This window comes from Hippopotamus amphibius, chromosome 12 (assembly GCF_030028045.1).
Source record: "Hippopotamus amphibius kiboko isolate mHipAmp2 chromosome 12, mHipAmp2.hap2, whole genome shotgun sequence".
NCBI classification, from domain to species: domain Eukaryota; kingdom Metazoa; phylum Chordata; class Mammalia; order Artiodactyla; family Hippopotamidae; genus Hippopotamus; species Hippopotamus amphibius.
The window spans coordinates 1084234-1106260 of record NC_080197.1 but is presented as its reverse complement, the minus strand read 5'-3'; the positions used below and the strand labels follow the sequence as shown (position 1 = coordinate 1106260).

General features: G+C 62.7%; 2 protein-coding genes across 2 annotated transcripts in view; both read left to right on the top strand.

Annotated features, from left to right (window-relative positions):
* Positions 1-5271: 5271 nt before the first annotated feature.
* MRGBP (MRG domain binding protein) lies at positions 5272-9992 on the top strand. The gene is made up of 5 exons (XM_057701203.1): positions 5272-5476; positions 5824-5945; positions 8022-8103; positions 8355-8429; positions 8875-9992. Exons 1-5 carry the CDS (start codon positions 5329-5331, stop codon positions 9060-9062), a joined length of 615 nt encoding a protein of 204 aa, XP_057557186.1. The 5' UTR covers positions 5272-5328; the 3' UTR covers positions 9063-9992.
* Positions 9993-12207: 2215 nt separating this feature from the next.
* The window catches only part of COL9A3 (collagen type IX alpha 3 chain), a 30038-nt gene continuing 20218 nt past the window's right edge, over positions 12208-22027 (top strand). Inside the window, 7 exon segments of the mRNA XM_057701191.1 lie at positions 12208-12649; positions 14672-14740; positions 15374-15452; positions 16333-16411; positions 17168-17234; positions 17848-17893; positions 17896-17996. Of these exon segments, the coding sequence (XP_057557174.1) occupies positions 12500-12649; positions 14672-14740; positions 15374-15452; positions 16333-16411; positions 17168-17234; positions 17848-17893; positions 17896-17996 (591 nt within the window). The 5' untranslated portion in view covers positions 12208-12499.

Below are 22027 nucleotides of genomic sequence, written 5' to 3'. Positions count from 1 at the left end.
AGATAGATATAGATGGTAGATGATAGATAGATAGATAGATAGATAGATGATAGATAGATAAATAGATATAAATAGATGGATGAATAAATAGAAAGGTAGATAGATGATCGGTATATAGATGATTGGTAGATAGATACATAGATGGATAGATAGATAAATAGATAGGTAGATGGAAAGGTTGATAGATGGATAGACAGACAGGTAGAGAGGTAGAAAAGACAGATGATAGATGGATAGATAGATAAACAACAGATGGGTAGATAGATAGATGATAGATGATAGATGACAGATAGATAGATGATAGACGATAGATGATAGATAGATAGATATAGATAGATAGATGATAGATAGATAGATAGATGATAGGATGGAAAGGTAGATGGTAGATTGATTTCTTTTCAAAGTTTGCTTTTTAATACACAGCACTTTTGCTCTTTACCCATTATCTGTGGATTCTATCAGTATTTCTCTCTCCCAGGGCTTACTTCCCTAAGGCTTCCTCCTTACCACACACGTGTGCACACACATTCACACACAACCCCCAAGTACCTCGTTTCAACTTCCCCTCTCCCACCAGCCTCTCCCAGTGCTTCCTCCCTTGGCCGGTCTGTAGCCCCCGGGGTGTGCCCACCCACCCTCCCTCAGCTTACACGGGAAGGGCAGTGAAGCCGCCCAGCACCTCACGCACGGGGCACAGGGGCTTTGACAGGATGCTGGTCACATGACTCTACTTGCTCTGTGCGGGTGGCATTGGCGAGTGCCCACTGTCAGATGGAGAGGAAACTCAGTGTCATTTTCTTTAATTAATTAATTTGTTTTATTGAAGTATAGTTGATGTACAATATTATATATTATAGGTGTACAATATAGCGATTTACACTTTTTTAAGTTTATACTCCTTTTATAGTTTTTATAAGATATTGGCTCTATTCCCCGTGTCCCACAATATATCCTGTAGCTTATCTTTTTTTTTTTTTGGCACACGGGCTTCGTTGCTCCGCCGCATGTGGGATCTTCCTGGAGCTGGGATCGAACCCGTGACCCCTGCATTGGCAGGCGGATTCTTAACCACTGCGCCACCAGGGAAGCCCCTGTAGCTTATCTTACACCTAACAGTTTGTGCTGCTTAATTCCCTGCCCCTGTACTGCCCCCCCCCCCACTGTAACCACCAGTTTCTTCTCTATACCTGGGAGTCTGCTTCTTCTCTGTTATATTCACTAGTTTATTTAATTTTTTAGATTCCACACATAAGTGATAACATACAGTATTTGTCTTTCTCTGTCTGACTTGTTTCACTTAGCATAATACCCTCCAGGTCCATCCATGTTGCTGCAAATAGCAAAATTTCATTCTTTTTTATGGCTGAGTAGTATTCCACTGTGTCTATGTGTGTATATCACATGTATATATTATATATATGTATATATTATATACATATATCACATTTTCTTTATCCATTCATCTGTTGGTGGACATAGGTGGCTTCCACATCTTGGCAATTGTAAATAATGCTGCTATGAACGCTGGGGTGCATGTACCTTTCCAAACTAGTCTTTCTGTTTCTGTTTTTCAGATATATACCCAGGAGTGGGACTGCTGGGTCATATGGTAGTTCTATTTTTAGTTTTTTGAGACAGCGCCATACTGTTGTCCACAATGGCTGCACCAATTTACATTCCCACCAACAGAGTACAAGGGTTCCCTCTTCTCCACATCCTCGACAACATTTGTTATTTGTGTTCTTTTTGATGAAAGCTATTCTGACAGCTGTGAAGTGATATCTCATTGTGGTTTTGATTCGCATTTCCCAGATGATCAGCAACGTTGAGCATCTTTTCATGTGCCTGTTGGCATCTGCGTTTCTTCTTTGGAAAAATGTCTATTCAGTTCTTCTCCCCATTTGTTAATCAGGTTGTTTGTTTTTCTTGATGTTCAATTGTATAAGCTGTTTCTATATGTCCAATGTTAACTCCTTACCAGTCACATCATTTGCAAATATTTTCTCCCATTCAGTAGATTTTTTTGTTTGGTTGATGGTTTCCTTTGCTGTGCAAAAGCTTTTAAATTTAATAAGCCCCATTTGCTTATTTTTGCCTTTATTTCCTTCCCTTTAGGAGACAGAGCCCAAAAAAATATGGCTATGATTTATGTCAAAAAGTGTTCTGCCTATGTTTTCTCTAGGAGTTTTATGGTTTCTGGTCTTACATTTACTCTTTAATCCATTTTGAGTTTATTTTTGTGTATAGTGTTAGGGAGTGTTCTAATTTCATTCTTTTACATGTAGCTGTCCAGCTTTTCCAGCACCACTTATTGAAGAGGCTGCCTTTTCTCCATTGTGTATCCTTGCCTCCTTTCTCATAGATCAATTGACCATAAGTGTGTAGGTTTATTTCCGGGCTTTCTATCCTGTTCTGTTGGTCCATGTGTCTGTTTTTTGCCAGTGCCATACTGTTTTGGTGACTGTAACTTCACAGTATAGTCAGGGAGCCTGAGTCCTCCAGATCTGTTCTTTCTCAAGATTGTTTTGGCTATTTGGGGTCTTTGTGTTTCCATACAAGTTTTAAAATTATTTGTTCTAGTTCTGTGAAGCATAACATTGCTATTTTGATCCAATGTCTTCTTTACTGGGGGAGGAGCTGCCCACCCCCCGCCCCTCCCAGGGCCCTGGAGGTCTAGGTGCCCAGAATGTCCAGGGGAAGCCGTTAGTCTTAGCCAGCCCTTGCAGTGCATGTCCAGGCCTTCGAGCACACAGAGTGGGTCTGGGGGTGATGTCTGAGCCTCGCCAGGATCCAGGGGCCCCTGTGCACTGAGATCAGGAGTGTGGGGCTCAGAGTCAGGGTCCTGTCGCACCTGTGGCCTCTCTCTGAAGTCCTGCCACCTGGGGCTGTCCTCATCCCCAGGGATGCTCCCTTCTCTTCCGCTCCTTCACATAAGGTCTTACATCTTCTTCAGTGTGATCCCCAGACAATGGGCTCCCAGGGGAGAGGGCACCACACCCAGTTCCTCCTCACACCCCCATGCCAAGCATGTAGGAGGCACTCAACACTCAACTGCTAACACACCCGAGTGACCACCTCCTTCCTAGCAGCCATGTTTCATCTCTAGATGATACCCACCCCTTGCCTTCCTAACCGGGTGGGAAGAAACTGCCCGTAACGGAGGAATTTCTCCCCAGCAGCTCTCCACTTGTGGGCTAAAGGGGCTTCCTTCAGCCCAGACTCTCATGATTGTCCCAGAAAGACACACACTGGGCCCACACACTTCTCTCTGCCCAGCTGCCTTTGACTTTTTAACGTTTTTTCTTCCTCATCTTATTCTGAGGCTGCCCATCCTAAATAACTCCTAGATGGCCCGGTCACCCACGCGGGGTCGCCAGTGCAGTCTAGGCTTGGGCATCCCTCTGAGGCCTGATGTCTGATTCACCGAAACCCAGAGGCTGAAGGCACAGACACAGAGCTCCAGATTCCTTAATCCTGCTAAGTCTAGCTCCAACTGTGCTCACATCTGCGTGACACGAGGAAATGAGCCAAATCACTGGGATTAGCCAAAGTCCTGGCAGCTAAGCCTGGCATTCAGCTCCATCCTGACACTGGGCACAGAGGCGGGCACCAAACCCACTGGTAGAGTTGGTTCCACATGTACCTGGTAGAGCAGACAAACAGGCAGTAACTGGGAGGCTTCAAGTAAGAAAGATGTGGAGAAGGCGGTTTCCTTTTGCCCAAATCATCCAACCCATCTTTCTGCATCCAGTCTGATTGCCAAGTACACATTCCAGGATCTGCCTGGAACAAAAGGAACCAGGTGTCCACGGACCACAGCAGCTGGCCGAACACGGTTCAGGTGCAATGGCCACCAGAGAGGACCAAGACACAGCCCAGCCCCCAGAACCTCCAGTGCAGTAGGGAAAATAATCAGGCAGAGGTGACCCCAGGCAGGGCAGAAGAGACTGCACAAGACAGACCAAGGTGGTTTGGCGTGGGGGGGGGGGGGTCCTGAGGGGGAGGCTCTCCAGATGGAAGGAGACAGGGATGGGATGGGGTAGGGGGTGAGCAGACGGTGAGCCTGGTGGAGGAGCAGGGACCACGAGGTGTCTCTCTGGGAACCACAGGGAGATAAATGGTGAGGGCCACGGTCTGTCAGCACATCCTGTGTGACCGAGCCTGTGTTAAGTGGCTTTGGGCCGTGCTTCCTTCCCGCCTCGCAGCAACCGCGGAGGGGAGCCCCACTTGTGGGTCTGAGAGAGGAGGGGCGCACAGGCCTGGCCGGAATCACGTCCAGCCACATCGTGGCTCCCAGGATGGCTGCTGGCCCTGGGCCATTGTGGAATCCTCTCTGGGCCACGGCTCCCCGCTCTGCGGGGACCGGCATGGCCATCAGCCCCCTTCATAGATGGGAAGCCGAGACTCAGGCTCTGGGTCCCCGAGCTGTCCCTGGGGTCAAGAGAGGCCAGTGCAGAAACCAGCCCCCATCAGCACCCCCGGGTAAGGCGCCGTCGTCGGCCCCGTCGCGTGGAGCAGGACCCTGCGGCCTGCAGAGGCTCACGCAAATGGCGGGCCGCAGGCCCGGAAGGGGACGCGGAAGCCCGACGGCGAGTCCACACCCGGCGGGAGGCGCGGAACACTCCCGCCTCGGGTACCCGCCCCGGCCCGCACTGGGCGTGGCCTGCCGGAGAGGGGGCGGGGAGAAGCCCGAGAGGCGGGGCGGGGCCGGCGGCCTTGATTGGCTGCTGCTCTGACGACGCGCCCGCCGCCTCGCTTGGCCCCGCCCCCTGCGGCCAGGCCCCGCCCAGGCCCCGGCGCCCGAGCTTAAGGTCCCAGGGCCCACCGGCCCGCGGGTCTGGAGGCCCGGGTGGGAGAGGCGCGACCCGGACGCCGCTGCCCCGGTGAGCAGGAGGCCCTCAGGCCGGGGCCGGCCAGGGGCAGCGGGAGCCCTTGGGGCCCGCACTCGCAGGCGTTGTAGGTTGCCTGTCCTTTTTCTTCGTGGCCGCTGTACTGAGGCGTGACTTGAGGTTCCGCCGTTTAGAGCGTACAGGTCAGCGGGATTCGCCCCGAGCTGTGCGGACATCGCCACCGCCCGATGCAGGGCGTTCCCATCCGCCCCCCTCCCCAAACACTCCTTGCGGGCGTCCGCCGGCTCGGTCGGCGCCGCGCCGCGGGAGCGGGCCGCCAGGGGGCGCCGCGACCCAGCCCTCAGCTGCGCCTGCGCCGGCGCCGCGCGCGGGCCCGACTGCGAGCCCGCCGAGCGCGCGCCCGCCCCGCCAGTGCGCCTGCGCGGAGCCCGTGGCCGCGCCCGCTCCCGCCGGCGGCTCGTCGCCGGGCGGCCGGGCCATGGGGGAGGCCGAGGCGGGCGGCGGCGGCGCGGCGGGCGACAAGGGGCCGGGGGAGGCGGCCACCAGCCCGGCCGAGGAGACGGTGGTGTGGAGCCCCGAGGTGGAGGTGTGCCTCTTCCACGCCATGCTCGGCCACAAGCCCGTCGGTGAGCGGAGCGCCGCGCCGAGGCTGCGCGCCCGCGTGGGGGCGGGGCGGGGGCAACAGCCGGGGGCGCGCGGGGCGGGGGCGGGGCGCGGGGCGGGGCGGGGCCTCCGCGCGGGCACCCCGCCGCCCCCCGCTCCCGCCCCGCGCGCCCGCCTGGGCCCCGCTCCTCCTCCCGCGCTGAGCCCGCCTCTTCCTGTCCCCACTCTCTCCCCCCGTACCTCCCGCCTTCCCTCCCTCCCTCTCCCCCCCCACCCCCGGCTCGTGTCCCCTCTGCCCCCCACCTCTCTTCTTCTCCACCCGACCTGCTGGCCCGCCGCGCCCCCGCAAGCTGACCCCTTCCTTCTGCAGGTGTGAACCGCCACTTCCACATGATCTGTATCCGCGACAAGTTCAGCCAGAACATCGGGCGGCAGGTCCCATCCAAGGTCATCTGGGACCACCTGAGCACCATGTATGACATGCAGGCCCTGGTGAGCTGGACCCCACCCTCCCCAGCCCTCCCGGGGCCAGAGCCCCTCCCTCCCTCCCCCAGACAGAGCTGGTGGCAGGGAGCCCTCTCCACCTCCGGGGTCTGTGCCGGGCCCTGGTCTCAGGGACCTTGATGTCTGGGAGGTCCCACGGGGGACCAGTCGTTAAACAAGATGGCTCTGAGTCGTTTACAAAAAAACAGGCCTGGTGACGATAGCTAGTTATTGCATGGAACCTAACTTAGGTGAGGGGACAGGGGGTGTCAGTTAAGATCTCGCCAGGAGATAACTAGGGAGCCGAGGCCCATGGGAGGGGGCTCTTAGGCCATTGTCAGCTTCGAGGAAGGTCCCTGAGTGCTGTAGGCAGGGAGGTGACCAAGTCTGGGTCATATTAAGATGAACGTGGTGGCTTCCACGTGAACCAGGCAGGCAGGCAGGGGCCCGGGCTTCTCGGAACCCGCAGCTGGCCGTGTCTGAGGGGTAGCAGGTTAACTAGGTAATCAGGACAGCAGAAAAGACAGGTGAACGTTCCCGGCAGAGGAACAGCAGGAGTCAAGGCCCTGCGGCAGCAGGCAGCGGTGCATCAGGGGACACAGAGGAGGCCGGGGTGTCTGGAGCGTGGGTGGGCGTGGGGATGCCAGGTGACCAGCAGGTGGGAGCCTGTGCTGGGGTCAGGCAGGCGCTGCCTCCCCTTAGCCCTCGGGGCTGCACCGCCCCCCAGCTGAGACCCGGTGCGCGTCCTTGATGCAGAGAGAGAAGCCTGGGCCTTCTTGTGTCCATAAGCGGCCCTGCTGCTCGCTCCTTGGGGGCCTCGGGCGAGTCAAGTCGTTTGCGCAGAAAGGGGAGAGCAGCCTCTGAGCTAAAGCGGGCCGTGCGGAGGCGCCGCGCCCGCGGACTGGGGCTGTGCTCCCCGAGCATCGCCGTGTTCAGCGGCTTGACGGGGCTCCCGTGCTTGTCATGGTGGGGGTCACCTGGCCCCCAGGCACTTCCTGTACCCCAGCTCCAAGCTGGGGACCAGGAGCTGGACACAGAGATGAGTGTGACAGGGCCCCTGTCCTGGGGGGCCCCTGGTGCGGTAGGAGACACAGATGGTGCAAACGCTGGCTCGGAGGGTCCGGTGGCTGCAACACCCAGCACAGGGCCCCCGTGACACTGCAGGGGCCACCCAGGGGTCTCAGCCCCAGGACGGGTAGTCCTTCCCCCGTCGCTTCCTCAGACCCCAGCACCCCTGTGGAGCTGATGCCACGGTCACCTGGGGCCTTGTAAAGATACGTCCGTGGACCCCACCCCGCAAGGTGACCGTGAGCCCAAGAGCCCTCAGGGGTTGTGAAGCCCCCGGATGTTGGTCGACACGTTCGGCACATTTACACGCTGACCACCTGGCATGTCAGCACCGCTCCCGAGTTGGGGACTGGAAGCCCTGTCTCCTGAATCTCCCTCCCAACCCAGAGACCTTTCCCGCCAGCTCACCTTTCCCTTCGTCCGTTGGTCTGTGTTTCTGGGGTCTCTGTCCCTTCTGGCATGTGTGACCTCCCTCCATGTTGCTTTACCTACTTGGTTTCCATGGGGGTGGCTTTCCCTGCTGACTCCCGGGCTCCCACCCCCGTAGACGGGACCAGAGGCCCTGTGGCCTTTCCTCACGGCTGCCACAGCCTCTGGAGGCACCCTGCTGGAGAGAGAGCCCACGCAGCCGCCAGGCAGCATGACAGCACGGCCTGATTCTGCCCCCGGGGGCGTGCCAGCGTCCGGGCTGCCCGGGCATCATCTCAGGTGACACTAGACCCTTATTCTTCCACCACGACACCTGCTGTAGCTGACACTGTAGTGTTGCCTTCTCGGGGTTGCTGTGACAAGCCAGCCCTCCTAGACTGTACAAGAGAAGGAAGGAAAGTCTCAGCCCCTCGCGCCTGCCTGCTGCAGCCCCCCACAGTCACGTGCGTTCGTGGGTCACTCCTGAGTTGGCTCTTACACATTTTTAGTCACTTTTTCTTTTAAATGTGACATTTAAAAGTCACATATAAAAATCACACTTTCTTTTTTGGTTCTTAAAAAAAACCTAAATGCTCTATTTGCTATCAGCACGAGTCTGAGATTCTTCCGTTCCCAAATCCAGAGAGGAACTTCGTGCTTCCAGAAGAAATCATCCAAGAAGTCCGAGAAGGTGAGACTTGGGTGAGGGCAGATCTGGGGACCAGGAAGCCGGGGCAGGCGGTGGTGCCGGGGGACGGTCACATGCCTCGGGGAGTGAGGGTCACTGGCAGGGTGATGGGGGCGCGGCCCCGGGGTGGCGGGGGCGGGTGCTTCCTTAAGAACACACACGCCCCCCGGGTCGGGAGCAGCCACGGCAGGTCGGATGGGGTCACGGCGCCCACCACCGTGGGCTCTAGGTCATGGTCAGCCGTCTCCCCACAGGAAAGGTGATCATTGAGGAGGAAATGAAAGAGGAAATGAAGGAAGACGTGGACCCCCACAACGGGGCCGAGGATGGTAAGTGTGGAGCTCGCCCGCGCCTCCTGGGGCCCCCGGGGCACAGCACCCAGCCAGCAAGGCCTCCGCGTCACGGGCAGCCAGGGCCCTGCGTCTGGCTCCGCGGCTGAGAAGGCAGCTTCCGCTGCGCAGGCCCACGCGGTGGTGGGGGGAGAGTACAGGGCGGCCTGAGCCCGGGCCTGGTCAGCGGTCACAGGGTGCAGGAGGGGGTCCCACTGACGCAGGACAGGCAGCAGCCGTCAGAGTGCAGGGCGGACCCCGAGGAGCAGAGACAGATGCGGCCGGCCTCGCTCCCCCGAGGGGCAGGCCACACGGGCGCCCCTAGTTCGGGAGGAGCCTTTGGGGGTCAGTGTCGTGTGTGTAGGTGTAGGTCTTTTCCACTGAACAGGAAGATGAAATAAAATTTTGGATATTCTGTTTTCAGCCAAATGATTTTGTCTCCCAGTTTTTTCATCTTCAGGAAGCTTGGGGAAAGCAACAGAAAAGCCCAGCAAAGACAAAGACAAGAACAACTTGGACTTGGGGTCCAAAGAGGGGCCGGACAAGCGGAAGCGCAGCCGGGTCACCGACAAAGTCCTGACCGCCAACAGCAACCCCTCCAGTCCCAGCGCGGCCAAGCGGCGCCGGACGTAGACACCGCAGCGGCAGTGAATGCCCGCGGCCCTGCTGCCTGCCCTCGGGCCAGAGGCTCCCGCAGTGCCTCAGCCCATGGGGCCGGATGCCCCCGAGGACCAGGACGGGCCCCGCCCAGTTGCTGAGACCCGAGAGCTAGGAGCCTGGGAGCCTGGGCCGCAGCCACCCAGGACACACGTGGCTTCCGTGGCGTCGGGCAGCTGCGCCTGTGGCCAGCGGCGGCCCGGGCCTGAGGACCAGGCTGCGTGGGCAGAGCGCCGGGTACCGCAGACAGTCGCACGCGGCCTCCCTCTGCCCTGAGGCCCCCACCTCCCCGTCTGTCCGCCACTCCCTCCCAACTGACTGCGGCCGCGGGAGAGCGTCAGGCCACAGGCGCTGGCCCCTCCACCACCCGAGAGGCTGAGAACTGGGTATTTTGCCTCATTCACTTGTACTGTAAGGATGTATATAATTTGGTTGGTATTTCACTATTTAATTTTTAAGAAGCCTATTTTACTAGTGTTTTATATGAAAAAAGTACTGCAGAAGTTAAGCCCCTGTTGTATTTTTTCTGAGATGTTTTGTTTTAAGGTAACAGACTACTGACATACTTTTTGCTCAGTTTTTATATGCCGGATACAGAGAATTTGTAGCGGTTATTTTTGTATTCCTGAGTAACTTGCAAACAGACCAAATGAGCGTGTGGAGGGGGCAGGACGGGGGCCGACCCGCCGCAGCCTGGGCCCCGGGCTGCCTGAGGGGCGCTTGGCGTTTGACTGAAGGAAGCACATTAAAGCACAAAAAGCAACCCAGAGTGGCCTGCGTTTGATACCAAACTAAGTTAACTTTTCCTTTTCCTACAATAGGAAGTTGTATTTTTGAAAGATTTATAACTGAAGCTCCCCTTTGATGCACTCCAGCACTTGATACATTGAATACACAAACTAGCAGCAGGTTCAGACGGGCTACTTTGTTGCCCGCGAACCACTTCCAACTCAAAATGTCAAAGGAGGGGGCGGAGCGGGTGCCTCCTTCCCACCAACAAAGCTGAGGATCCCGGCTGAGCTGGTCTTGAGAGGAGCAGCCTGCCCCCCAAGTAAGACAGCAGGTGTGCGCCCTCATCGTGACAAACCACGAGGACACTGAATGCCACCCGTCTCCCCCCATCAGGAGCAGGAGGTCAGAACACGCTGAGCCCACCAGGCCAGGCCAGGAGCTCCATGGGCAGAGAGGTCACCCGGCTCGGGGTCTGTCCCCGGCCACCTCGGGCCTGTGAGCACGCGGCCGGGGCCCACGTTCCCAGCAGGGCCGACGACGCCCGGCACAGGGGGTCCTGTGTCAGGTCTGCCGACCCCAAGCAGCCCTGGCCCTCCAGCCCAGCCACCCTGTGCGGGCAGCTGGGGCCGAAGCTGGCACCCCCACCGTCAGACCTGCTGCGTGGGGGCCCCGTGGGGCGACTCCAACGGAAGATCACACTGTCGGATGTAATCTCCTGCCACGGGGGGGGATCTCGACGGCGCCCAGGTGCTGTTGGGTGCGACTGGCACTTGTAAAGTGGAAGCTGGGCAACGGCTGAGAACGAGCCTCGTGTGTGGCAGCAGGCGGCCGTGGACAGGCCGTGCTCTGAGCACCGCAAGCCATCCCGCAGCCCTGTCTCCTCTGCTGCGTGCTTGTCTGTTTTCTGGGGCTGATGGGGGGAGCCTGTGCCCCTAAGTGCTCTCAGAGCCGCCCAGCGCTGGAGGGCACCCCAGCACCCATCGATGCTTCCGTCAGAGGTCCCCACTCCCCCAGAAGTCACAGACAGGGTCCCCAAAGCCAGCGGCAAGTCAGCTAAGGAGAAGGCCAGGCCCGTGGCTGCCTTCTGCGGTGGGCCAGCCCCACCCACTGTGGGCAGTGCCTCTATCTCCTGCTCCTCGTGGCACCTACGACACCTACCCAGCCATCAGTGGCAGACGATTTGCGGAAATGCCCAGAGCTCCATACCTCTGGGGGAGTCACCACTGTCCTTTTAGAAAGTGGTCCAGGTGAGATGGTACCCGGAGAGGTAATGGAGGTTGGTAAGCCTGCAAGGTGCTGGCACCACCACCAAGAAGGTTCTTCAGCTGCGCCCACGGCTGAGATCAGCAGGTTCTGTTCAGCTCTGGGCCGTCCCCAGCTGCGCGGCTCTGTCATGTCCCGAGGACTGTCACATCCCCCGAGGCCTGGTAACTGACTTGCAGGGATGGGCAAGGTCGGCATCCCTGGGGGCGGGGCTGGGCCTCAGTCTGTGTGGAACAGCCCTGAGGGGGACCCCTGGTCATGTCCGCCTCCCGGTGTTCGGGTCTTTGCCTGGTGTCTGCTCGTACGTCCCGGCGGCACCTGTGCCTTCTCATAACCGTTACAATGCAGCAAAGGGGCCAGGAGGTCAGCCCCCCAGGACAGTACGCTATGGGACTCTCCCTACTGGAGAGAGACTCTCCTGCTGGCCTTGAAGAAGCACACTGCCCCGTTGTGAACCTTCGGGAGGGACACAGGGATCTCTGTCCTACTGCCCCAGGAAGATGGGTTCTGCTGACCCTCTGAGGGGGCTTGAAAGCAGGTCACTCCCCAAAGGAAATCTCATGAGACGGCTGCCCCAGTCAACACCTGGAGGGCATCCTGGGGGGGGGGGTCTCCCAAGGAAGGCATGATGGGGGACACCTGGGGGACAGCTGCCCGGGGGCATCCTTGGGGGGACATCCTCCACACATTCGCAGAGAGGGAGACATCTGCTCTGGACCGCTTCCAGGGGGGCCACCCTGCAGGGGAACATCCTCCCTGAGGGCATCCCGGGGGTGGGGGGCAGGCATCATGGTGGAGGGAGGTATCCTCCGGGGGGAATGTTCTGGAGGGGAAGGGACATTCTGGGCAGGGGGTGCTCTGGGGGACAGGGATCCTCTGGAAACGTCCTCAGAGGAGCGGGCATCCTGGGCTGCATTCTTCTGAGGGGAACGTGGGGGTGGGTGGTTTCTTCCAGGAGATGGTTCTGGACATCGATGGGGTGGGCATCCTCCAAGAGAGAACGCTCCCGGTGGGGATCCTGGGGTGGAGGGGAACATGCCCAGGCAATGGAAGAGATTTTTCAGGTTGGTGGGCTGGGGGCAAGCATCCTGCAGGGGGACATTCTCCCAGGGGATCTGGGGGGCTCCTGAGGGGTATCCTCGGGGAGCATCCTCCAGGGGAACTCTCCAGGGAGAAACCGCCACGGCGGGTATGGGGGAGCAACCTCTGGAGGGGCTTTCTTGGGGTGGGGGGACGGGTCTCCTCCTCCAGGGGGACATCCTTCCGTGGGGCCTCCTGGGGACAGGCCTCCCCCGGGCGGGGCGGACGGAGCCTGCAGCCCGGGCCCGCCCCCGGCCCGCCCCCCGGCCCGCCCCCGCGCTTCCTCCCTCTTTCACTTTCGCTTCCGCCGGAGCGGGTCCCGCCGCCGCCGCCGGAGCATGGAGGACCCGGACTGCGACTCGACCTGGGAGGAGGACGAGGAGGAGGAGGACGGCGAGGGCCGGAGGGCCGGGGTCGATGAGGAGGGCGAGGCCGGCGCTCCGGGGCACGCGGAGGCCGAGGCGGACGCGCGGCCCATCGCGATCCAGGTGCCGCCCCCGCGCGCTGGGGACCCGGCGCCCCCGGGGAGGCCGCGGCGGAATAGGGGGCGAGGCCCGGCTCCTGGAAAACCGCTTCCCCCCACCCCGGGGCCGGGTGTGGAGGCGTCTCCCCGGAGCCCCGGCGTGGGGCCCGGCTTCCCATCTCCCGCGGTTGCCCTCCTCCCGGCCCTGTCCCCGCCCCCGCCTTCCCCGTCGTGATCCCCAGGACACCCGGAGATCCGCCCCCACCCGCTCCCGCGCGCCCCCCCCCACCAGGGCACCTTGCAGGGGTCCCATGGGCCCCCGCAGACCTGTGTCCCCAGGACCAGATCTGCGTGGTGACACCTCCCCAAGGGGATGCCCGCACATCCCTGACTCGGCCCTGTGCATCCCAGCCTCAGGCCCTCGGCTCTGTCCTCTCATAGGCCCCGGCCCTCAGCGCTGGCCACCTCCGCCGCTCCTCTCGGCCTCCTGGCGCTCCCTGCCTCCACCCTGGCGCTGCTCGGGGAGCACCTGGCCCTGCCCCAGCGCCGGAGACTCCAGCCTCCCTGAGGCCGGGAGCCCCCGGCCTGCCCCGCCCCCGCTGACCCGCCCTGGGTGCCGCGCCCGCCCGCCCCGGCTGGGGCTGGCCCCACGTCGTCTTTGGAGGCTACACGTGTGCGGTTCGCCTGAGCCAGGGCGGCCGGCTGTGCCCACCGCTTACGCGTACTTGTCACCACTGGTTACTTGTCACAACCACGGTTACTCATTACCAGCGGTTACTTGATAGCACCCACCGGGTGTCACATTCCCGGAGTGGGTGCGGTTATTCCAGCTGGGGTTCCAGGTGAGAGAGAGGCCCCAGGGGACAGCTGTCACCATGTGTCCCCCTTGCTTTGGGACGAGGGTGTCTTGGCACTCTGCCTAGGGAGTCTTGAATTCCAGCTTGTGTGGTCTCAGGGTTGGATTCCCCCTGGAGCAGATGAGAGCTCTGGGTCTCAGGTTTCTCTCTGTGGTGGGCCAGTGAGAGGGACCCCAGGGGCGGCCTCGGCACATCTCTAGTGTTTCAGGCGGGCCCGAGTTCCTCGGGGAGGTCGGCTGGACAGTGGTCAGGGTCACAGATCACAGGAGTCACAGGGCAGGAATCTGGGTCTTTCCCCAGACGCCCACTGGGCGTGGCACAGCTTGAGTGGGAGGACACGGTCCCCACCATGGTTCCGTAGGCCGCGCTCCGAAAGCAGTGTGCTGGCACCTCGACCTCCCTGTGAGATGCCCACAGTCCTCTGCCCTCTTCCCTGTCTCCTCCCTGCTGTGGTTTCCGTCCCTTTACGAAGCCCCAGTCCGCTCCCCATCCCCCAGGGGCCTCTGTGGTCCTCCCCAGCGGCGCCCCCCCCCAGGTCCCCGTGTGGCTTTTTTGGTGCTTGGTCCTGGGCCCTGTCCTTCATGCAGCTGGTCCTGCTCTGAGCATGCGACCAGCGTCGGTCAGCACCCAGCCTCTTGCGCTGACCCAGGAAGACAGAGAGGTGGAACCTGATGGATGGGTGCTGCCAGCTTCTGCTGAGTTTCAGTTTCACCCGCTGTCCATTGGCCAGACTGGCATCTGGCTAAGAAGCCCCTCGTGGGAAGCATCCGGGGCCCCTCCTGGGGCTGTAGGTGGCAAGGCCACTGCCCTTAGGGACACAGCCCCTTAGGTGACAATTTAGAGCATAATGCAAGGAGGAAGTGCTGGGGAGGCGGGGTCCCCAGGTGAGGTCCTGGGGTGCGATCCGAGCCGGGTAGCCAGCAGACACGGGAGGAGACGGTGAAGCTGGAGTGGGAGAGGGCCCCACCCGGGCCCCGCCCCAAGAATGCACACTGGCCTGGGGGTCCTGAGGGCTGGAGCGGGCAGCAGGGGGCCCGCGTCACGCCAGCTGCTCCGGCCCCCTCTGATTTTGCTGACAGCTCGCCCAGGTCCTTCTACCCTCACCGGGATGGGGGCTCCCTGGGGTGGGTCCTGCTTGCTGGCTGTCTGGAGGAGTGGGGAGGGTCTCATCTAGGCTCCTCTCTTCCCAGCTCAAGGTGATAGGGTCCCGAAACTGGCGAGCCGCACGGGACACACGCAGGTACCGGCACCACTACCCGGTACGTAGCTGCCTGCAGCGCCCTTGACCCCTGCAGCCCACCCAGGACCAAATCCTCCTCCCAGAGAAGGCCAGCTGGCCAGCGTCCCCCCAGCCCTTCTTCTCAGACGTTGTCCCATGTCCTGCTGGAAACCCCAGCCGGGCCGGCTCCTCCTTCCCCGAATCGCAGGGTGACAGCGCGACACCCTGACTCCCAGCTTTAAACACGTGACGGTGGCAGCTGGCAGCTCAACCACAGGGGGTGTCACCGCCAGCCCAGCCCTCGGCCTCCTTGTCACCCTCAGCCCCTGCCCTCTGCACCCAAGAGTCTCAGGCAACCCCTGGGCTGTCTCTGGGGTGCAGATGAAGGGGACCTCCCAGTCCTGGCCCCCATGGGTGAGGAGGGGAAGGTCATGGCTGGTGGTCAGCGGGGCTGCTGCCCCCAAGTGTGGAGGCCGGTCCTCACCTGCGGGGCGGGGGGCCCAGGCTTGACAGGAGCTCTTCACCAGCCTTCGGGATGTCTGGAGGTTCCCAGGCCGAGCGCAGACGCCCCCCTCCCTCCCACCCGTCCCGAAATGCTGTCGTGTGAGGGGCCCTTGGAGGCAGCCTGTTTTGTTGAGGTCCTGACTGACCGTCACCCTCTCTGACTCCTCAGGATTTGGTAGAAGGAGATGACAACGGGGACATGCCCAACCTGAGTTTCTACAAAAATGAGATTCCATTCCTGCCGGACGGTGTGTACCTGCTCAGCCACGGGCAGCTCCGTCCTGGGGGGGCTCCCTTCTGCCCTCTGCCTGTCTGGCCTGCTGGGACCTGGTCTGGACATGTGGCTCCCAGATAGCCTCACGGCGGCCCCCGGAAGCTGCTGAGGGGCTGCCGGGGCCCAGCGCTCTGGCCGGACCCGTTAGCCAACATTCTCTGAGAAAGGCCAGGCAGTGAATGTTGGGGGCTTTGCAGGCCCCACAGCCTCTGTCACGACTACTTGACTCTCTCTAGTGGGAAAGCCGCCTATATAAACTAACAGAAAAGAACAGGTTTTATGTTTTTAAATGTATGGGGGAACTTTAAGGTATAATAACATTTTGTGACATGAAAATCACACGAGATTCAACTTTCGGCGTCCATGGTGAGCGTTCACCTGAACCACCCACACCTGTGCGCTTACGCATCGTCGGTGGCTGCCTTCCGGTCACAGCGCAGGCCCGTGGCCGCACAGCCTCCACCCTCCGCCTCCTGGCCCTTTGCAGAAATGGGCTGCCCTGCGGGGGACCAGGCTGCAGGTTCTGCCTGAGGGCAGAGTTCCCCCGAGCAGCCTGGGCTTTGTGGGGTGCGATGAGGCCCCTTTCCGCAAAGGCAGCTGCAGGTCTGGGACTGCCTGTCCCTTCCCGATGGGGCCTCCCGGGCCCTCGCCCACCCAGAGTGCCCAGCGTGGCTGCCCACTCGGGGCTGCCCTCCGTCAGCAGTAAAGGCCCGCCTTCCAGACTGCAGAGTGGCAGTCAGCCAAAGTTGGGTTAAAGTCACACAAGCCTCAAGGTCCTCATGGTGGGGGGAGGCGAGGGGCTTTCGGGAGCCCCGGCTGACGTGTCCCCTGATTTGTCCCCGTGGGGCTCCCAGGCTGCTTCATTGAGGACATACTTAAGAACTGGAAGGAAGAGTACGACCTCCTGGAGGACAACCACTCCTACATCCAGTGGTGAGTGGGCGGGGCCGGGCGGGGCTCCGGAGGAGGGGCTCTGGAGGAGGGGCTCGAGGCCCCTCGGAGGCTGGGGTCTGGCTCCGCCTCCCCAGGCAGGTGCTTGCTGAGCAGGCGCGGTGCCCTCGGTGCCCAGTGCCCGGCGACGCGCCAGCGTGGAGGAGACCGGGTTCGCAGGTCGGGCTCCTCTGGGTTCTCTAGCTGTCAACAGCCTCTGCCGCTGGGAGCTGACCCCCCCTTCCTGGGGGGCAGGAAGAGCAGCAGGCCCGCTGGCTTGCTGGAGCCCCTCTGCCGCGGGGCGGGTTCTCACCGTGCCTTGAGGTGCCCCAGACGCTGCCCCGCAGACGCAGAGTCCTTTAAGGGTGGCTTACAGGGGTCCTCCCCGGGGCACAGGTATCCCCGGGGAGTAATCCGGCAGCGTTAGCGACGGGAGGAAGAGAAGACCGAGCGTGGAAAGGAATGGGGGCTGCCCGGGGTGTGGCTGGCAGGGGCCCGTGCTGCTGGGCGGTTGGGCTGGGACTCCGGCAGGTGGGTCTGTCCTGGGCCCTCATCCCGGGCACCCTCCCTGGAGTTCTCATGCCCTTGCCCCTTGGCTTTATTGACTGGCGAGAGGCCACAGCACGTGTGGCACGTGTGGTCCAGCCAGCCCCCGGAGTCGAGCAGAGAGTTGCCCCAGGCCACCCAGCCAGTGAGTGCCCAGGGGCCGGTGGCCCACGTCTGCCACTGACGGGGCCGGTGCCATCTCTTCTCTCACAGGCTGTTTCCCCTGCGGGAGCCGGGAGTGAACTGGCACGCCAAGCCCCTGACGCTCCAGGAGGTCGAGGTGAGCTCTGAAGGCCTGGGGAGGGGTCGCAGCTGGCCGCCGGTGTTCGCGTGCCCCTTTGGGAGAAACACCCCCGCCCACCCCCTTGTGTGGTTCCCTTCCCGCCCAAGCGGTCTTCATCTTTCGCCCCGAGTGTTCCTTGCAGACTTCCAGAGAAATCGGACGGCAAGGGTTGCTCACATCTGGGGGTCCAGGGCAGGGTCCAGAGTCTGTGACCGGGCTTTGCCTCGGTCAGCCCTGGTTTGGGCTGGATCGGGGATACCCTGGAGGGTCGGGAGGGGACTCCAGGAGCCAGGAAGCTCGAGAGGAAGGCCCAGCAGGTGCACCGGGGGGCCGGGTGGGTGCTTGCTGCCCCGCGTCCAGCCCCAGAATCTCCTAGGTCCTCCCGCAGGTCAGGGAGTTCCTCTCGGGGCTGCAGCAGATCCCTCCGGCCCCAGGGAGACCTTGCGCAGCTCAGAGTAAAGAGAGTCCCCGGGCTTCCGCACCCTCGCGCTTTACTCTAAGGGTCTGAGCTGAGGCCAGGGATGAATCGGGGCCCGAGGGAGGTGTGCAGCCCCCCGACCGCATTGGTGCCACTACTGAGCTCTCTGCTGCTTTTGGGGGTGTTTTCCAGGCATTTAAAAGTTCCACGGAGGTCAGGGATCGGTTGGTCCAGGCCTACGAGCTCATGCTGGGCTTCTTCGGAATCCAGCTCAAGGACCGAGACACGGGCCGGGTGTGCCGCGCGCAGAACTACCAGAAGCGCTTCCAGAACCTCAACTGGTGAGGACGCCCCTTCTCCCGGGCCAGGGCCTGAGGCTCTGGGCGTCCTCCTTGCTTCCGTGTCTAGGTGGACCCTCCCGATAGGGCTGTGAGAACTAAAGAAAGCCACGTGGCTGCAGGCTGCTTGGCTGTGCCCTGCTGCCCACGTGGGCATCGGTCACGTTGCCGGAGGGCTCCGTCACCTTCGCCCGGTGGGCGTGGCAGGCCTGCTCCCCTTGCCCCCTTGGGAAGCAGTGGGCTGGGGGGGGGCACAGGGCATGACTGCTGATGGGACAAGCACCTCGCACATGGGTGACTGAGGCCCCCGCCTCTAGAGGGTCCCCATCTGGTTCTCCACCGGCCGTGCTGGGGGTGGGTGTTCTGTGGGACCAAGGGGACAGTCGCCCTTCTGGAGGACGCATCACAGTCCTCCACCTACACGACCCAGGCCCAGAGGCTGTCTCCTCGGGGAGTGGGGCCCTGGAGGGCCAGCGGGTGGGGATGGGGACTGGCCTGTGGGCCAGAGTGCTTCTGCTGGTGGACCTCAGGCTGTTGAGGGAGGATGGGGGTACGGGGGGGGAAGGGCGGGTTCGCTGAGCGCCGCCCGCCCACGTGCAGCCCCGCCAGCGCCCCCCCGTCCCCGCCAGGCACAGCCACAACAACCTGCGCATCACCCGCATCCTCAAGTCCCTGGGGGAGCTGGGCCTGGCGCACTACCAGGCGCCCCTGGCCCGCTTCTTCCTGGAGGAGACGCTGGTGCGCCGGCAGCTGCCCGGCCTGCGGCAGAGCACCCTGGACTACTTCGTGTTCACCGTGCGGTGCCGGCACCAGCGCCGCGAGCTGCTGTACTTCGCCTGGGAGCACTTCCGGCCCCGCTGCAGGTTCGTCTGGGGGCCCCACGACAGGCTGCGGAAATTCAGGCCGTGCTCTCCGCCCTGCTCGCCCCGGCCAGCACGCCCGACGTGGGCCAAGGGGGAGGAGAGCCCCGGGGACCCCCTCCTTGAGGCCGGCACCCAGGGGCAGACCTGCAGGCCGGGGAGGGACGAGGAGGGGGACGCGGCTGCTGAGGGTCCGCAGCCGCCCAGCACAGAGCCCCGGGAGGTCGGAGCCTTGGAGAAGGACCAGGGAGATGAGGCCGGTGAGGAGCAGGGGCCGGAGTCTCCAAGCCCCAAGGAGAGCAAGAAGAGGAAGCTGGAGGCGAATCTGCGGGAGCGGGCCCCAGCGGAGCCGGGCCCAAGCGCCTCGGAGGTGGAGAAGATCGCCCTGAACCTGGAGGGCTGTGCCCTCAGCCAGGGGAGCCTTGGGGCGGAGACCCAGGAAGTGGGCGGCCAGGCCCCGGAGGAGGCCGCGCAGCCCTGCCCCCAGCCCCTAGGGGCCAAGGTGGCCGATGAGGTGCGAAAGCGAAGGAAGACGGACCAGGGTGCCAGGGATGGCAGTGGGGTGGCAGCTGCTGACGGTGCCCTGACGCCGGCCGCCACCCAGCCCCCTGCCCCTTCAGGGTGCCCAGAGGCCGAAGAGGGTGAGCATGGGGTCAAAGAGGAAGCAGAAGGCCAGGCAGGGCCAGAGCAGGGTGCCCCCGGGAGCCCCGCCACCGCAGGACCAGAGGCGGATGACAGGGCTGAGAGTGCGGAGGCCACGGAGGCGGGGTCCTCTGTCCAGCCCGGAGAGCCTTAGGGAAGGAGATGCGCGGGGGCCTGCTGGCCCTGCCCTGTCGCTGGCCCGGGAGCCATGATGCCAGCTCTTCTCAGTGCCCAGCTCTGCGGGCCTCTCCCTGGGGGTCACTGCAGCGGTCACTGCAGCCGCGGGAAGGACGGGCCCCGCCCTCGGGGAAGGCCAAAGTTTCCGCATCCTCCTCACCTCAACCTCACTTCCCGCCTCCTTCCTCCTCTCACCAGGGCCCCCGCCAACCGTCGTAACGTGGCCCCTCAGGGTCTGGGGGTGGGAGGGGGGCTCATTTTCTTAACCTGGTGCGGAGGCCTTTCCTTTTCTGAATAAACGGATTTGACTTTGCGCGTCCGGGCGTGGACAGTGGCCCCGTGGGGCCGGGGCGGGGGAGGGGCTGGCTTCGTGAGCGACCCTGGCTGGACTCCCATGGGTGAACGTGGCTCGGCCGTGGCACCCCTTTGCCCTTGGAAGTGCCTGGGGTGCCGCGCTCCTGGGCACGCGTGCCCCCCAGCACTCAGCCCCAGAACGCACCCTGACCCCACGCCCTCCCAGAGCCTCAGCCCCTTGGCTGTCTTCTGTCACGGGTGCAAAAGTGTGGGGAGACGGAGCTGGGGAGCAGCGTCGTGTCGTGGTGTGCGCCGCGGCTCTGTCCCCTCTGTCCCCACCCCGGCGGTCCTCCGCACAGAGACCCCCAGGCCCTCCGAGACCGGGCGTGGGACCACGGAGCGCCCCCTCCCCCAGCAGCCCCCGCCCCTCAGCTGGCTTCGTCCCCGGGGCCGGGACCCCTCCCCTCCTGACACAGGCCTTTCTGCGACGCGGAAGTGGTGGGGGTCGCGCCTCCGGGTGGGGAAGGGAGTGGAGGTCGCTCTGAGCGGCGGAGGCTCCCGGCAGCTCCCGTCCCGTGGGGAGGGGTGGACCAGCTGGAAGTCGCCTGCTGGGATGGGCGTGGGGCCGGCGTCAGCTCCCAGTGGCCCCGGTGGTCAGGGTCTCCGTCCAGACCACCGTGGGCCTCGGGTTCAGATGCAGGAGCCTGGAGCCTGAAGTGGGTAGACCCCACTGGAGCCACCCCGGGGGGCAGGGTCCGTGCCCCTCGGTGGGGCCTGGGGCCGGGCGGGCCGGCGGCTGGGGCCCGCCTGACCCCCAGCTTCGGGGAGAGCGATGGCCCGAAACAGGTGGGCGTGGGGCCGGCCGGCCCCGTGGCCTCCCCCCAGGCCACTGCGGCTGTTCGGGCTTCGAGGCAGGGGCTGCTTTCCAGGGGGAGGGGTGCTTCCCGGCAGCAGAAGGCGGGGAGCGGGTTTGTAGGGCGCGGTGCGGGGGCGCGAGTCCAGGCAGCAGGTCGCCTCCCTGACTTCCCAGCCAGGCTTCCTCGGAGTGTGGTCCCGCAGGGGTCCTCTGGCACGTAGCGGGCATGGGGCTGCTGGAAGGAGGGGGACCAGGCAGGAGGCCTTGGGGGTCGCGGTGGGGTGCAGCAGCCTGCCCCGCCCCGTCCTAGGAGGACTCTGACCTGTCCGGAGCGGGGGAGCTTGGGAGAGTCTCTGGGCCCTTCCCTCTGGGGGGTGTGGCCACGCCTGAAGCGCGGCCCACAGCTGAGCCCAGCAGGGAGGGAGCGTCTTAACTGGCCTCCGTGCGCGCTGCCTCCTGGGCTAATTCCCATCGTCTCAGGAGTTCTGAGTTCCCACCTGCAGAAAAGAAGCTCATGCTAAAGCAGCATTTCCTGGGGAATTCTAAAGATTCGGACACCTGGGGCGGGGCTGGGGTTCTGAGCGTTCCGTGGGCTGCATGGGTGACCTGGGTGTTGCGGGGGGATCGAGTCCTCCTGGCCCCAGGTGCTGTCCTGGGCGCACCCCTTACCTTGCTGTCCCCGTGCGCTCCCCATGCACAGCTTGCCCGCATGTGGCGACCCCTGAGCTGCCAAGGCTTGTGCGAAACAGGCACAGCCGACACCAGCCTCAGCTCCTCTTCGTCACGCTTTCGCGCGGGCCCCAGGGTTACGGTGGGTCTTCCCCTCTGCCGGGCCCCCACTTTGATTTGGGGGTGGGGCTGCCGGGTGCCCGTGCTGGTTCACGTGGACGGACCACCCAGTACAGTTAAAGTTTGGGGTGAGGGCCCTGGGGGCTGGGAGGGAGGCAGTGTTCCAGCCTAGCAGGCATGACCCTAGACTATTCTGCCCACAGCAGGGCACCGGAGCAGGAATCAGGGCCGTGGTGGCCCCCTCTGGGCCCTGGCGCGGGCGCGTCCGCCCTCCCTGGGGGTCTTCCCCGGGCCTTGGGCAGCCTGGGGCCCTCTCAGGACCCTGGAGAGGAGAGGGAGACTCACCCCACCTCCCCCACAGAACTAGGACTGCCCCTCCTCCAAAGGAGGCCTTCAGCGTGGGGTTCTTCCTCTCC